This window comes from Stenella coeruleoalba (assembly GCF_951394435.1).
Source record: "Stenella coeruleoalba genome assembly, chromosome: 9".
Taxonomy (NCBI): domain Eukaryota; kingdom Metazoa; phylum Chordata; class Mammalia; order Artiodactyla; family Delphinidae; genus Stenella; species Stenella coeruleoalba.
This window is the reverse complement of record NC_137155.1, coordinates 25,998,078-26,013,313: the sequence shown is the minus strand read 5'-3', so window position 1 is coordinate 26,013,313 and position 15,236 is coordinate 25,998,078. Positions and strand designations below refer to the sequence as shown.

General features: G+C 36.3%; 1 protein-coding gene across 3 annotated transcripts in view; it reads left to right on the top strand.

Annotated features, from left to right (window-relative positions):
• Positions 1-15,236, top strand: part of SEMA3E (semaphorin 3E) — a 568,411-nt gene that overhangs the window by 341,408 nt on the left and 211,767 nt on the right. For all 3 annotated transcript variants that reach the window (XM_079932521.1, XM_079932523.1, XM_079932522.1), the window contains one exon: positions 9,588-9,681. In XM_079932521.1, the coding sequence (XP_079788647.1) occupies positions 9,588-9,681 (94 nt within the window). The remainder of the gene's footprint in view (positions 1-9,587; positions 9,682-15,236) is intronic.

The following is a 15,236-nucleotide window of genomic DNA, read 5'->3' as shown; positions in this document are numbered from 1 at the left end:
TGAGTCTAATTAAAGGTTTATCAATTTGGTTTATCTTTTCTCAGAACCAGCTCTTAGTTTCATTGATATTTTCTGTTGTCTTTTTAGTCTTTTGCCATCAAATAAAGGTTAAAGCAAATATTTATTTAAAAATTCAGCGCAAGACATTTGAGTTAGAATTTTACTTAGCTGTATTATAAGCTTTTAAAAAATTTTAGTAGCCTCTGCAAGCTATTCTGATAATATTTAAGGAAATAAAACATTTGAACATATAATTTAATAAGTACATAAAATAATAAAATACTTTTCTTCTTTAAAAAAATCTTAATATACATTTTTGAACCTTGATTATACATTAAGTACCTTATAAAGGACTCAACCATGCCTAGCAACGCAAATATATCCATCCTCTCCTTTATAATGGCAAGTAGGGTAATACTGTAAAGTAATGTGGAACTAGAAGACACTCTTTGAGACTAGCAAACCCTCATTCTGCCTGTGATTCCTCACCTATAAAGAGAAAGTAATATTGTGAACAATATTATTGACCCTGTCTTACTTTACAAACTTACTTTGAGGATGAAACAAAACAGCATGTGCAAGAATACTTCCTAAATTGTAAAGTATTATACAAATGTAATGTATCATTTTTGGAAAAAAAATGTAAAAAAAGAAAAAAGCAATTAAAATGCAAAACTATTAGCCTTAAAGTCAAAACATTTACTTACAACTTCACTCCCTTTTTGCATTTTTTTCCACTTTGTTTATTTAGCCTTTAGGAAATGTTTCACATATTCTTTAATAAATGATTTTATTGCTTGGCAGAAGAAAGGGAAAAAATAAATGATACAGTGAATCACATTCAAAATTAATGTGTGATACAGACCATTGAATAGCTGTTTTTTTGTGTGAAGGATTAAAGTGCATATTATGGTTATTTATTCTAGGCATTTTTGTACCCAAACCACCTTTATTGATAGATACAGGGCTGTGAGCCTGTGTATTTTACTTTTTTCCTATTAGAAATAGCTAATAAAATAAGTGATTACTTGTTTTATCTTGTTGTATTTGTAATGTTCCAATTTACTTTTGACATCTTGCAGAATATCTCAGTGGTGCTGAGGGCAAGAATAGTATTAGTTCACAAAGCTGATTTATTAATGGGAAGCTCATTTCATTTAATTAGCATCACGTTTAACACCTGATATGCAGCACCTCACGCCTACTGACAGTAGCTTACAGCAGGCTTCCTGGGTTTTGAGGGCTCTCCTCAAGACCTAAATGAGAAAATCCTTCTGGGAAGATGGACCATTTATTCTTTACAAACGTTTTTCTGAAGAGCACATGCATCTCCTGACATTTGTGAGCTAGATGTCCTGCTTTTTCTCAAGCACATGAGGATCTATTGAAAAACTTCTCTGTGTCACACTGAAACAAAAAGTGCAGCCCACATTGTTAATACTAGCGATGTCTTGTAAATTTAAGCCACATTACTCAGGCAGAAATTCCAGCTGTTAAAACATAGATAATGGAAAACCAGTCTAAGTAGTGACCAACATTCTCAAAAGGGTTAAACACCAGCATTACACATTACTTGAACCATAAACTCGATTGCTTTGGGGTCATTGACAAGGTCATTATGACTCAAGTTTTCTGGTTGGTTTGGTTGTTGAATTCTACTTCATGGAAGAAAATTATATTACTTGCTTTTTAGTATTTTATTGGATTGTGCACTAAATTAAACACTGCATTTAAGACCACAGTGAACTCTCCAAATAATGTGAAAAACTTCATTCTTAAATTTGTAGTTAATTTTGAAGTTAGCTTGACCTATGCAAAGCAAAGCAGTAAAAGCTTGGAATTTGCCTGTTTTCTATCATAATATCAATACTATTGTGTGTATGGTAAATTTTCTTCCTTTAAAATTTCTACATCTCAGCTGTATAAAGTTGCAAGAATAACATATTCAATCCTGAGGAATTAAGATGACTTGCATCAGTGTATTTTTTTGTCATATGCAGCTTAACAAGACAAAGGAAGCCTCTGCTTTAAAATCATGGCACAAAAGACCAATTAGTATGTTAAAAACTAGTGTCAAGTTGGTTGTTTGATAACAATTAAGAACTCGGTCTTTATTGCCCATTCAGTTTTCAAATTTCCTGACAATACACAATAGTATCGAGAGAATGCCTTTTCCTCATTAAAAAGAAAAAAAAAGTCATGCGGGAAAGGGAAGCCTTAACTAACAAGTATGTGTACGTCCATGTCACACCTCCATATTACTTCAAATTACATGCTGTCACTAATAAGGTCTTTGGGGATAAAATAAGTCATCTCTATAATTCTTCAGTACTTGATTTTATTTTTAATGACTGCCATGTGATTATTATGTTCTATTCATCCTAACCTTTAATATATCAAACCTCGCAAGAGTTCATCATATATTGTCAAAGTGTCTATGAAAATACATTATCTTCAATAAATAGCGGGGGAAATTAAGAACACGTTTATTTTTTCCTTTAGTTGTTACTAAAGCCAATGGCAATCAAAACATAGAAAAAATAGAACTGTGATACTGCTGTATGGGTAGCCCCAGGAAAGCATGTACAACAAAGAATAGCATAATAACTTGTACGTGTTGTCGCGTTTTAAATCAACATACCTAGCCACAGCTCTGTTTTGTGAGTTGTTTTAGATCTGTGAGAAAGTAGGCAAAGATCACACAACAAAGGAGATAAAACTATTTATTCAAACAATAAAAACAGCTGTGCATTTATTATACATCAGGTATTTTATTTGATACAGAGGATCGAAGATAAATGTCACATAGGCAGTTTCCTCAAGGAAGCCTCACAAACCAGTAGGGAATAGAGTCAAACAGACAGTTGTAATACAGAGGAGTAAATGATGTAAAAGGGGGATTTATATGATGCTTCAGGAGGACCCAGAATCCGTATTAGGGCAGACAGATGGGTCAGATCAGGATTCCTGGAGGTGATAAGGTCTGTGCTGAATTTTTAATACTGTGTGGGCATTATTATCCTAAAGACATTAATAAGTCCAAGAAAGATTAAAAAATCTACAAGCAGTCAGAATGGTTGGTACTCAAACTGTTAGAGCAGCATTTTAGAGATGAAGTATTTATGTATAAAGTCCCTCATGTAAATACCCTAAGGACTTTGGACTTTGTTTTCTGGAGTCTATGGGAAGTCAATGACAGATTTTAAGTAGGGAGGTGATAAGAGGAAATTCACATTTCAGAAAGAAGTCTTTGGTAGCAGAGTAAAGAATTAGTGGCTGGGGAGACTGCTCAGGAGGCTGGTTAAAATTAAGGTGATAAATGGTAGAGGAGTGAATCAAAAGTGCCATGGTGCAGGCAACAGCATTGAACATTGCAGATAGATACAGTAAAAAAAAAAAATCTATTGGGGGTAATTTTATGAGAATAGTAGAGTGATAAGGCTTGGAGTTTTGTTTGCTACTGTGTTTCCTGTTCCAGGGCCAGGACCTGACAAGTGGAAACTGATTTTTTTTTTTTCTGAATAACTACATAAATAATGGAAACTGATTTTCTCCATCAATCGTAAGGTGTGAGGCTGTCTACTGAATGTCAAGGGAGATCATGAGTTAGGGTGTCTGAGCACATAGCTGCTCAAAAGAGTTATAAAAGGACGTAACCAGGGAAACATACATTCCTTGGAAATTTTGAGGGCTGAGCTAAAAACCACTGGTTGTTAGTGATTGCTTTATATTTTTGAATGGTTTGCTTTAGCATCATCGCTATCCTAGGTTTAGAAATGGCGAAGGTAGACATGTGGATAAGAGAACAAGGGGCAAAGTGAGGGCTGACTAAGGGGGAGAAGATGGGAAGCGACCTTTGTATTTTGAAAAAAATAAAAGGGTCTCAACTCTGGAGGTTTGTATTGGGTCAAAAATATTTATAATTTTATGATTAATCATGTAGAAGAGCTGGGAGTGTGAGAAGCTGTGTGGAGCAATATCCTCATAGGAGCTGCGTTCATTTTTTAAGGCTGCTGTAACAAATTACCGTCAATTTAGTGGCTTAGAATGAAACAAATGTTTTATCTAATAATTCTGTAGATGAGAAGTCTAAAATGATTCTCACTGGAATAAAATCAAGATGTCAGTAGGGATGCATTCCTTCCAGAAGATCTCGGGGAAGAATCCATGACATTCTTTTTTCCAGCTTCTAGAGAACCACCCACATTCCTTAGCTCATGGCCCCATTCTTCCATCATCAGAGCCAGCAATGAATGGCGGGTCTAGTCTTCCCCACACTGCATTGCTTTGGTTGGTTCTTGGCTGTCATCATCACATCTTCTCTGACCATTTTTAGGACTCATGTGATTACATTGGGCTCACCTGGCTAATTCAGGGTAATATCCCCATCTGAATGTCCTTAACTTAATCACGTCTGAAAAGTCCGTTTTGCTATGCAAAGTGAGATATTCATAGGTTCCGGGCATTAGGACATGAACCTTTTGAGGCTCCATAATTATGCCTAGTATGGGAGCTATGACTCAATTAAGGCAAGGAGGTATTGAAGCATGTTGTAAATTGAGTGTGGTTTTAGGGATTCACTTACCATGGAATAAGGATTTCAAAAGGCATGGTAGAAAGGTTTTAGAGAAGCAATAAAATTAGATCAGAAATATGGTTTTAGTAGCCATCTTATCTCCAATAGAAGTTGCCTCTCTGACCTTGTTCATCTTTCATGATTTGTTCAGTGGAAATCTCATACTTGTTATCAACAAAGATTGATGGGTTAAAAAGAGGAGTTTTGAGTACATTCGTGAAAGAGGCAAACTCGGGCTTCCCTGGTGGCACAGTGTTTGAGAATCCACCTGCCACTGCAGGGGACATGGGTTCAAGCCCTGGTCCGGGAAGATCCCACATGCCGTGGAGCAACTGAGTCCGCGAGCCACCACTACTGAAGCCCGTGCACCTAGAGCCAGTGCTCCGCAACAAAGAGAAGCTACCTCAGTGAGAAGCCCGCAGACAGCAATGAAGACCCAATGCAGACCAAAATAAATAATTTTTTTTTTTTTTTTTTTTTTTTTTTGCGGTACACGGGCTTCTCACTGTTGTGGCCTCTCCCGTTGCGGAGCACAGGCTCTGGACGCGCAGGCTCAGCGGCCATGGCTCACGGGCCCAGCCGCTCCGTGGCATGTGGGATCTTCCCAGACCGGGGCACGAACCCATGTCCCCTGCATCGGCAGGCAGACTCTCAACCACTGCGCCACCAGGGAAGCCCAAGTAAATACATTTTTTAAAAAAAAAGGCAAACCATTTTTAGGTTTGATTAGCTTTCACCACAGGCAGATCTTTTGTTTTTACCATGTCATAAAACATTGATTGGGTGTAAGATAACTTTATCTTCTTACTTTTTCTGGCCTTGCTTCTTTTGTTTAACTTCTGTAAGTGTCATGTAATTATGTGTTAAGGTTTGACTGCACGTAATGTGCTCAGATAAAATTTATTGAGGCCAGTCACTGATTTATCACAGACAAATGAACAGTTGCGTTCAACTGACAAACGAGGCTGAGTTCAAAATAATAGGAATGTAAAGCTGTGTGTAATCATAGCCACACTTAGACTCTCAAGTCACTCGCGTAAAAAATGTCAACCATTTACTGGCTTTTATTATCAAATGTTATTTTAGTCATAACATCATAATAGCCTTTACTAAAAACCAGGCAACATATTTTTGTTAACAGTTTCATTTAACTTAGTAATTCAGAAATAAAGTAAAAAGCAGGGAGACGGTATTACTGTTTTTAAGGCATCCAGTGATTTAAATAAGGAATATTGACAGCACCTATATTATACTTCTGCAGAAAGATATGTTCTGATTAATAAAAATAAATATAGAGCTTCCTGTTCTATGTAGTGACATTTTAATTTAATAATGGAAATGTTCATTTAAGAACTAGTCAGGGGCTTCCCTGGTGGCACAGTGGTTGAGAGTCCGCCTGCCAATGCAGGGGACACGGGTTCGTGCCCCGGTCCAGGAAGATCCCACACGCCGCAGAGCGGCTGGGCCCGTGAGCCATGGCCGCTGAGCCTGCACGTCCGGAGCCTGTGCTCCGCAACGGGAGAGGCCACAACAGTGAGAGGCCCGCATACTGCAGAAAAAAAAAAAAAAAAAGAACTAGTCAGGTTTGGGTACAGGGTCAAAGAAGACTATGCGAAGTGATAAGATACAAGTTATAGAACTTTCAAGCGTTCAAAGCACCTCTTCACTATTTTGTTAGAAATAGTGTAGTCTTCAAATTTAAGAAGTACGTAGCAGAATTTACAATCCAGCTTAACACTGTCATCCATTTTGGTATTATCTGACTTCTGCAGTATTATTAACCAAGGGTTATGTATGCATGAAATGATTGTATCCTCTACAGATTTGGACCTTTCTTGTTTTTATAAAGATAATGGTGCTTGTCTAAAGCAGGGATGTTCTAATAGTTTATCTTTTTTTTAATCATTAGTGGGCTAAAAACCTACAAATTGCAGAATACACGTATTTTTTCCAGCTTTACTGAGTTCTAATTGAAAAATAAAATTGTAAGATATTTAAAGTGTACATCGTGATAATTTGATGTAAGTGTACGTTGAGAACACATGAATTTAAAAAATTAAAATGATAGGTATGTCTATCCTCTAAGCTCTTCAAAAATGTGGATTTTTAATACTGATGTGAAAAGCAGGCAAAAAGGCTTAATTTAATTTGTTCATTATTTCAAAAGACTGTTTGTTGAGGCAGTTTTAGCCATTAATCAAATTAATGAGAGAGAGATATTTGAAGTCTTCTGGAGAAAGGTGGGAAGGGTTCAGTCAAGGTACATCTGAGTCTGGACTTGAGGCATAGATCTCTGAGAATATATAAGTACTTAGTATTCAGTATTCAGTTGTCAAATTTGAAGTTTCATGAAAGAGTTCATCCTTTTACAGACTCAAACAGATTTTACGTATTGCACAGAGTTGTGCTTCATGCATCCTGGGTTCCACTTATTTGTTCTCAAAATGTTAGGGTTATAGGCTTTTGTGAATATAGTTTCCAGTTGATTCAATTTCCTTCTCTTGAAAGTTGAAGACACTGCTCTGTCCGATACTTGATATCTCAGGAACACGCTGAAATTCACAAATCCACAGTAGTAGCCTTAGGAACCTAGATCATGATTTATATTTACAAAAACCTGTGACTTTTCTAACAAATTGTAACTTCATTTCCTTCATCTAACTTTGTGGTTCTTCAAAATCTGAGATTCTCTTGATCTTAGCATTCTTACAGTTTGCATTTTCTGTTTCACCCACTTGACAGTTTAAATTTAAATGAATATATTATATTCCTTGAATCAATAAGCAATATACTTGTTTTTCTCTTGAAGTTTCAATTTTAGTGTTTACAGTTTCTAATTATATCTGTTAGATAAATCAACTTCATCCATCATTAGAGACAAAAAGTTGAGTATCACAGAATGTTGAAGCTATCAAAAGTCTTTTGGGCCTCTCCCGTTGCGGAGCACAGGCTCCGGACGCACAGGCTCAGCGGCCATGGCTCACGGGCCCAGCTGCTCCGCGGCATGTGGGATCCTCCCGGACCGGGGCACGAACCCATGTCCCCTGCATCGGCAGGTGAACTCTCAACCACTGCGCCACCAGGGAAGCCCCCAAAAGTCTTGATTTAAGAAAATAGTTCAGTATATTTCTTCAACTGCTTTCTGTGAGCAAACATTTGGACATTTGACTGTATTAGAGCAAATATAGTATGTATACCCTACCTATTTTTACCAAATATTCTATAAAGTGGCAGTGACTAAAAGGGTAAACAAGTATTTCATTCATAGACTTGAACATTTCCTCCTCCATATAACAAACACTGGATATGTTTGGCAAATTTAGATGAAACCCTTTCCTTTTAAGTATTAGCTGGGTAGACCAGTCATTTTAGCTCATTTCAACAAACATTTTCTTTTCATGTCATTGCAAATCCGTTGTCTGTGGGAAGCGAACACAAAAATGTTTCAAATTATTTACTGGCATTCTTTCTCTCTTCTGATTCGTGTGAAGTGTATAAATAGATAAACTTTTCTTTTTCTGGCTTAAAATATCAGTTTAGCCACACCTCTGGACTCAGAGGCCACATTTGTTCTCTAGGCTATGGTTCGGTTCCAAGAACAAGACTGGAGTTTTATAAGAGTCAGGTGAGCTCTGCACTTACCAGAAAGGTCTTGAAATGGCAGGATCAAAATGGTGATTTTAGAGTATCACAGAGAGAAAGAGGAATGTGTGTTGGATAAGAATGGCAAGAAAAGGATGGCATAGATAATGTGGAGTAAATAGGCTGTCTAGGAAAGTCCAGATCAAGTTCTAGAAAAGTGTATGCAACCCTTAAAGGTTCCTCAGGACTTTGGATTGGTTACAGGTTCATTATTCACAGGTGGGCGGGACTACTTATAGAGGCCACAGTGGGCAGTATGGACAATATTCTATTGCAAAGTGGGTTTTTTCTTCTGACAAAATATTCTATATTGATTTTTAATTTTTTTTTTTTTGTGGTACACGGACTTCTCACTGCTGTGGCCTCTCCCGCTGCGGAGCACAGGCTCCGGACGCACAGGCTCAGCGGCCATGGCTCACGGGCCCAGCCGCTTCGCGGCATGTGGGATCCTCCCGGACCGGGGCACGAACCTGTGTCCCCTGCAACGGCAGGCGGACTCTCAACCACTGCGCCACCAGGGAAGCCCCTCTATATTGATTTTTATTGTCACTTTTCCAGACTACTTTTTTTTTTTTTTAACTGAAACCACTTATAACACACTTAATGGAGATTACTTGTAAAAATACCTATTAATGAGAATTTTGCAATCTGAGAACATTCAGAAAAAGTTCTGTGGTTATGTGATTGCAATAGGAACCAATAAAGTAGTAGTTTTTCATGGAAATGTTTATTTTCAAAATCTCATTTGTGCAAAACCATACTGAAATATTGTTCATAATATGGCATCAACTTCTACATGTATATCCCAGTAATTATTTATGCAGTAATCATTCTCTAAATTATTAAATATTAGTTGTCTATACAAAGAATATGCAATGAAGAATAAAAATGATTGGAAATAAATATTCCAAATTATTGATAGAAAATTTGATGATTTTCTTTTAGAGATTATTCAAAAAATCAATAATGGCCTTTGTGGAATAAATTCCCATTTCCATGTTTATCAGAGTCTCCTTTTTACTCACCTTTTTTTTTTTTTTTTCAGCAAGTCTCCATTCATTTGGAATATTTAACTGACACATCTCAGAATAACTAATACTGGCTGATCAAGTGATTAAAAACTGCAAATTTCTTTCATTTCAGCACCTGCATCCTTTTTGAGAGAAGTGAGAAAACCCACATGGGCCTGAAAACCCTCGTGTTTATTTATAAAATCCAGTTTGTTCCTAAATAACTTGATGTTTCCCACTGGTGCCCTATTTACAATACCTGTTTTGTAAATAATCAAGGTTAAATGTATTTTTTCTGAGAAATTAAATTCTTACTAAAGTTGGCAAATACATAATGGCTTTTCTGGTTTTCTTTAAAGGATCCCCTTTTTCACCTGGAATCACACAGATCTGAGAGAGGAAGGGGCAGATGTCCTTTTGATGCCGGCTCCTCATTCATCTCCACTTTAATTGGTAATTATCATGGCTGCAGACATCAGGTGGTAGTCATATTGATTTCGAAACTTCAGGCAGATTCTTCGGTGTTTCTTCATATACATTGCTGTGTCATATCTATTTATTGGTGCTGGGAGCATGGATATTAAATTTCAAGCCATACTCACCTGAGCCAATTTTACTCTGAAATAAGTGCAGCTGCTATGAAGTATGGACGTCTCATCCAGAAAACACAAACTGTCCCTTAATACCTGATAGAAGGTATCTTGTATTATGTCATTTATTGTTCACAAAATGCAATTATGTAAATACTTTTTATAAAAATGTAGCTAGAGAAACCAAACTATTTTAACATATGTTAATTCTTTCTGTATTAATTACTCTGTGACTTTAAGGGAACTTCTAATATTCTCTTCTTGGTACCTTTCTCTGTGTCAGTAGAATTCAGCAGAGAGTCATCTCAATTTGGAATTTCAAAGTCATTCCTGTTAATTTAAAATGTAAGCTGTAGAGGTTGAGTGGCTCAAACTATGTCCACGTTGGCATAATAGAATAAGCTGGCCATGTCTGATCTGGATTTCAATTGGCTTTCAATTAAATTAGTCAAGATACATGAAAATCTCACTTAAATCTCAGAAAAATCCCTTTTCTTTAATACAGTTTGGGACTGAAAATGGAACACCTTTATCAAATACTCCAGCACTGCTATGGTACAGACAGCTGATTGAGTTGCCAAGTATAAAGTTGAAGGGAGCAATCCCTGACACCTCACATAGGTGCTCTTAGGAATCATTCTGTTTCCTCAGTGTTGAGAGGTTCTGATAGATATATGGTACAGATGTACAAGCTTCTGTTATTACATTTGCAGCACTTAGAGTTATCTGCTACTATTAGGCCATCCTGTTTACAGAAAACAACAAGTAGAGATTTCCTATCCTAAATAAGTGGGTAAAACTTAAAACTCCCCACTGATGAGTAATCAACATACCTTATGCTGGACGGAGAGTTGATGCAGATGTTCCTGTATATTCTAGAGACAACACGTTCCGTGAACTTATTCCAGACAGTTGATTCTGATGGGCCTTGCATCCGAGTTCCCACAGTCCCCTGTCGCAGTAATGGTACTCAGGTCCAAATAAGTAGAGCTTTTATATATACGGGTATTTATTTGTAGAACAAAAGTCTTACGTTAGCTCTAAACAGTAGGGAAGGTTTGATTTACTACAGCTTCATAATTTGAAAGTGCTTTAAGATGAGAATTTCACGTAGTGATTAGTTCTTTAGGAGCTTGAATAAAGAGATATTTTTAAAGAATATAAGATTTTTAAGAAAATACTATGATATCCTGAGTTCTGCTACTCACTCATATATGTGTGTGTGTAAACACAATATGCGGAGGGGAGATTTTAAATATGGGAATTGAGTTGCTTAAGTCAGTTTGGACTTAGTAGGAATCAGAACCTTAAGAATGCCACTTTTGGAGAATGCCAGATTCATAAATGTTAGAAATTCGTGGTAGATTGGCAGCATATGAGTTAAAATACATGCATTTGATAGACTCGACAATTTTTTTCTAATGTTTTTAGTGATTTTTGTAACTTCATAGGTTTAAGATTTGAATACGTCTGGAAGAAAGAGACTGTCTTATCATCTTTCTTTTACCATACAATATATTGCACAGAAAAGGCCTCCTATAAATATCGACTGAATGAAATACTCCCTGAGCTTCCTAAACAAACAAACCATAAATAAATTTGGGGATAGTGTTCACAAGAATATTATAAAAGGTATTGAAAGTCAAAAATTACACAGTAAACGCTACTTCTCTAGTAAAATCCTAAGAAGATTGGAAGAGAACACCATTTATTTTGAACATTTCTTTTAATGGTTAAAAGTAATTTTTTTTTAGCCACTCACCACTCAGCCTCCTTGGAGCTTGTTTTTGCATGAAACCAGGAATTTGAAATTGAATTTTTTTTAAGAGGGGAAATATTACTGGAGGGACATTTCCAAGTGAATTTCATTGAACTTCCAAATCGAATTACACGATGCTAAAATGTGAAGTGCTTGCCATCTGGGTGACTGTTTCCCTTATTCAGAAAAGAAATCAAATCATAAGAGCCCTCCAAGCTAAACACAAAAGTTATAGAATAATCCCTGCAAAGAGAAGAAATAAAAATATAATTCTTCTCATTTATCCGCTAGCTTTCATCCCAAAGTACCTTTGAGAGATCATTCACTTACTGTGGCTATGCAGCAGCCACTGGGATGGAAATCTGATAACCTCTGTGAGCCAGCAGCTCTTTAAAAGACAGGAAGTAGAAATAATTCACCCAATTGAAAAAGCAGCAGGAATTTGGACTGGAAAAAATGGAGCTACCTGAGTTGGAATTTGGTAGGCCTGGTGCAGCTTACTCTGACAGGAAAAGAACGCATTAATGTGGAATTTTATGACCGCACATGTTCTCTGCTGATGGGTTAGGACAGGACTCCAGCAAAAAGGTGACCATCTTTAGACCATTTCTGCTTCTTCGTTTCTTTGTTAATTATAGGTCACACTTAACTTTTAATACCTATTCACGTTAAGATTCACTTTCATCATTAAAAAAATAAACCCTCAAATTTGTAACAATAGTCATAAAACTAACAAGGCCCCCAAAGAAAAAAAACATGCTCACGAATCTGAGAATTTCTTATACTATCTTAACTTTAGATACAAGTTTCATTTTAGTTAACCTAAATTCTGTTGACTTAAGATCACATGGAGTAAAAGCTTACTGAAAAACTAAGTAAGGAATAAATATTATTTGTTAGGTGAAAGGTTAATGAACACTTTTATAAAATTTATAGTCTAATTGAGAATGGAAATGTTAGTAACTGGCAATGATTCTGTGTGAAACAAGATTTAAGGAGTAATAGCTCTTTACTGAGCTATGTTCTATATGTTTAGAAGCCAATCAAAATGAAATCATACATTAATTAGGTTTGCTCTTTAAATGTCACTTTGTATTAACAGAATTTACCTTGGTGGTATATAAATTCATATCACAGGTATAATATTTCTATATGTTTAACCACACTTTCCCTCTATGGTGATTACTAATATTACATTGAAAGTGGTCTTAAATAAGTGGTTGAAGAAGGCAAGACAGTATAATCGGGTTTTAAAAACAGTTTTTTGAAACAATGAATTACTTAGTAAAATGAATTGCTGCATTGCTTGTCTGTACCTTTCAAGTCAGCGAAAGATGCTTAGGACTTATCTTGCCACTAAAAATTATTAGGTTTGGTGGCCGGCCAAATAAAAATTCAGGAAGGGGCTTCCCTGGTGGTACAGTGGTTGAGAGTCCGCCTGCCGATGCAGGGGACACAGGTTCGTGCCCTAGTCCAGGTACATCCCACATGCTGCGGAGCGGCTGGGCCCCTGAGCCATGGCCGCTGAGCCTGCGTGTCCGGAGCCTGCGCTCTGCAATGGGAGAGGCCACAACACTGAGAGGCCCGCGTACTGCAAAAAAAAAAAAAAAAAATTCAGGAGATATTTTCTTTATGTCATATGTCATTTTGGTCAGGAAGGAAAAGTATTAACTGACTTTTTTGCATCAGTTTACATTTGATATAATATTGCAGTATTCTTTTTATTAAGTTGATAGCACCTTCAGTAACTTCGGGATTTCTTTAATAGGTTGTCAGCTCAATTCTATTGCTACTGTTTTAAAACGTTTCATTCTGACCCAGATTTTTATTACCAGTTCTAGGTGTAATTTAATACATACCATACCTAAAGTACCTAAGGTATGCTAATGTACATGTTACTAGTGTTTGGGGGGAAAACCACTCTGATTTATCAGGTACCTTTTCACACTTTGCTTTTGAAAGTGCTAGCTTTGTTGTTAGAATTTTTAGGATACTTTCAAGTTAAAGACTTACTGAATTTTATATCAACAAATAACCATGAATGAGGTATTTCATGGTCACCAAAATTTTCTTTCTGCCCTTTTCATGTCTTATGTTACATTTTACAGCAAACAAAACTACAAAAGTTAACAGCTGCTGAAATTTTCTTCCTGCACTTTTATTCATCATAATGAGACCTTTGTGAATATATCCCCTCATTACAAATTCTGTGAATTAAAGGTCAATGTCACTTGAATGAAAGGGAGTCGGAATTCATGCAGGGAAAATTTAAGTGATTATCTCAAGCTCTTAATACCATTAAAACTTTTTTTACAAATAAATGTTTCTATTTTATTAACTGTGTATTCAAGGCAGAATTACAAATGAATAGTTCTGGCACAAAATAGGACTTCATAAATGTTAGAAAAATAAATGAAATCATCGAAATGAAGGTAAAGTGTATGTCTTTACAATGACAACCTCTATAAACAGAAGTGAATGTGCTGGCTCGTTTCTTGAATTCGTCCCAACTGTGTAGGAACTTATGCCTTTAGCATGTTCCTGTGCCTAAAGAATATCTGTAATTTCTTATCCAGGTTAAGACTGCTGTGCTTTGTCATCTGGCAGAATGCCAAGTATCCACATGCTCACTGTTGCTTCTGGCCATTAACTGCTAGTTGCTAATGAGCTATTTGAATACTTGCTTATGGTTTTCTCAAAAAAAGAAGAAAAAAAATGTCGTCTTCAATTCCCCATGGACATTCTCCCCCTTAGAAATCTGATTTGACCATGCTGGTAGCAATGTCACAGTTTTGCCACCAGGGAAACTCAGCACTGTCATGGATGCTAGCAAATGCAGATGAACAGATTCAGAACGCAGTTTTCTTTTTTCCTTCATACGTCAGAAACCACCTTCCTGACATTGATAGCTAATGCTAGCTATTTGCCGAAGCAGAAACAAACAGAAAGTCCAGACACCTACATAACTAATAAAAGGACCTGCTTTTCCTGATTTCTTTCAGCATCCTACACAGACCATGAGTGTAAACTGGGAGGTTGGAACCTGTGGACCATTCTTATCCATCCTCATCCTCCCAAGTGCATTTTGTTTCTCTTTGCAATTATGCATGTAATAATCACTCTGTGAAATAGTGCAAAAGTAGAATGATTTTCTAACAAAATGATACAGTTCAGTTATAAAATGAGGTAGTTAAATCCATCTTTAGCCATGTCTTTTCCATGAAACGAACATGTTTCACATTCAGATTTGTAGACATTTACAACATAAATAGGAGAAATGCTTGAGCAAGACTTAAGAAAATAAGAAGGGCATGAAAAACTGTGAATTTTTCTCACTAAACACTTAAAATCTGTATTTACAACATGGTGAGTAAAAACTCTAATCGATTAATAATACCATCTGTGAACTAAGCTCTTGATAAGGTTGATAAAATATTAAGGCAATGAAGTATGTTTCACTAAAACTTCAACTGGAGTTTGTATTGTAAAAAAAGGAGTTGTGTAGAAAAGTACTTTACTCATGCATTTTAACTTAGAATTATTCACAATGGGTTTGTTTTTGTATCGCCAAGGTCAAATGATTGTTTTATTTTCTTTCCTACAAACTAGTTGAGAGTAGACACAGTCTTTTGCGGCTGAAACTATTGGGGACAAATACT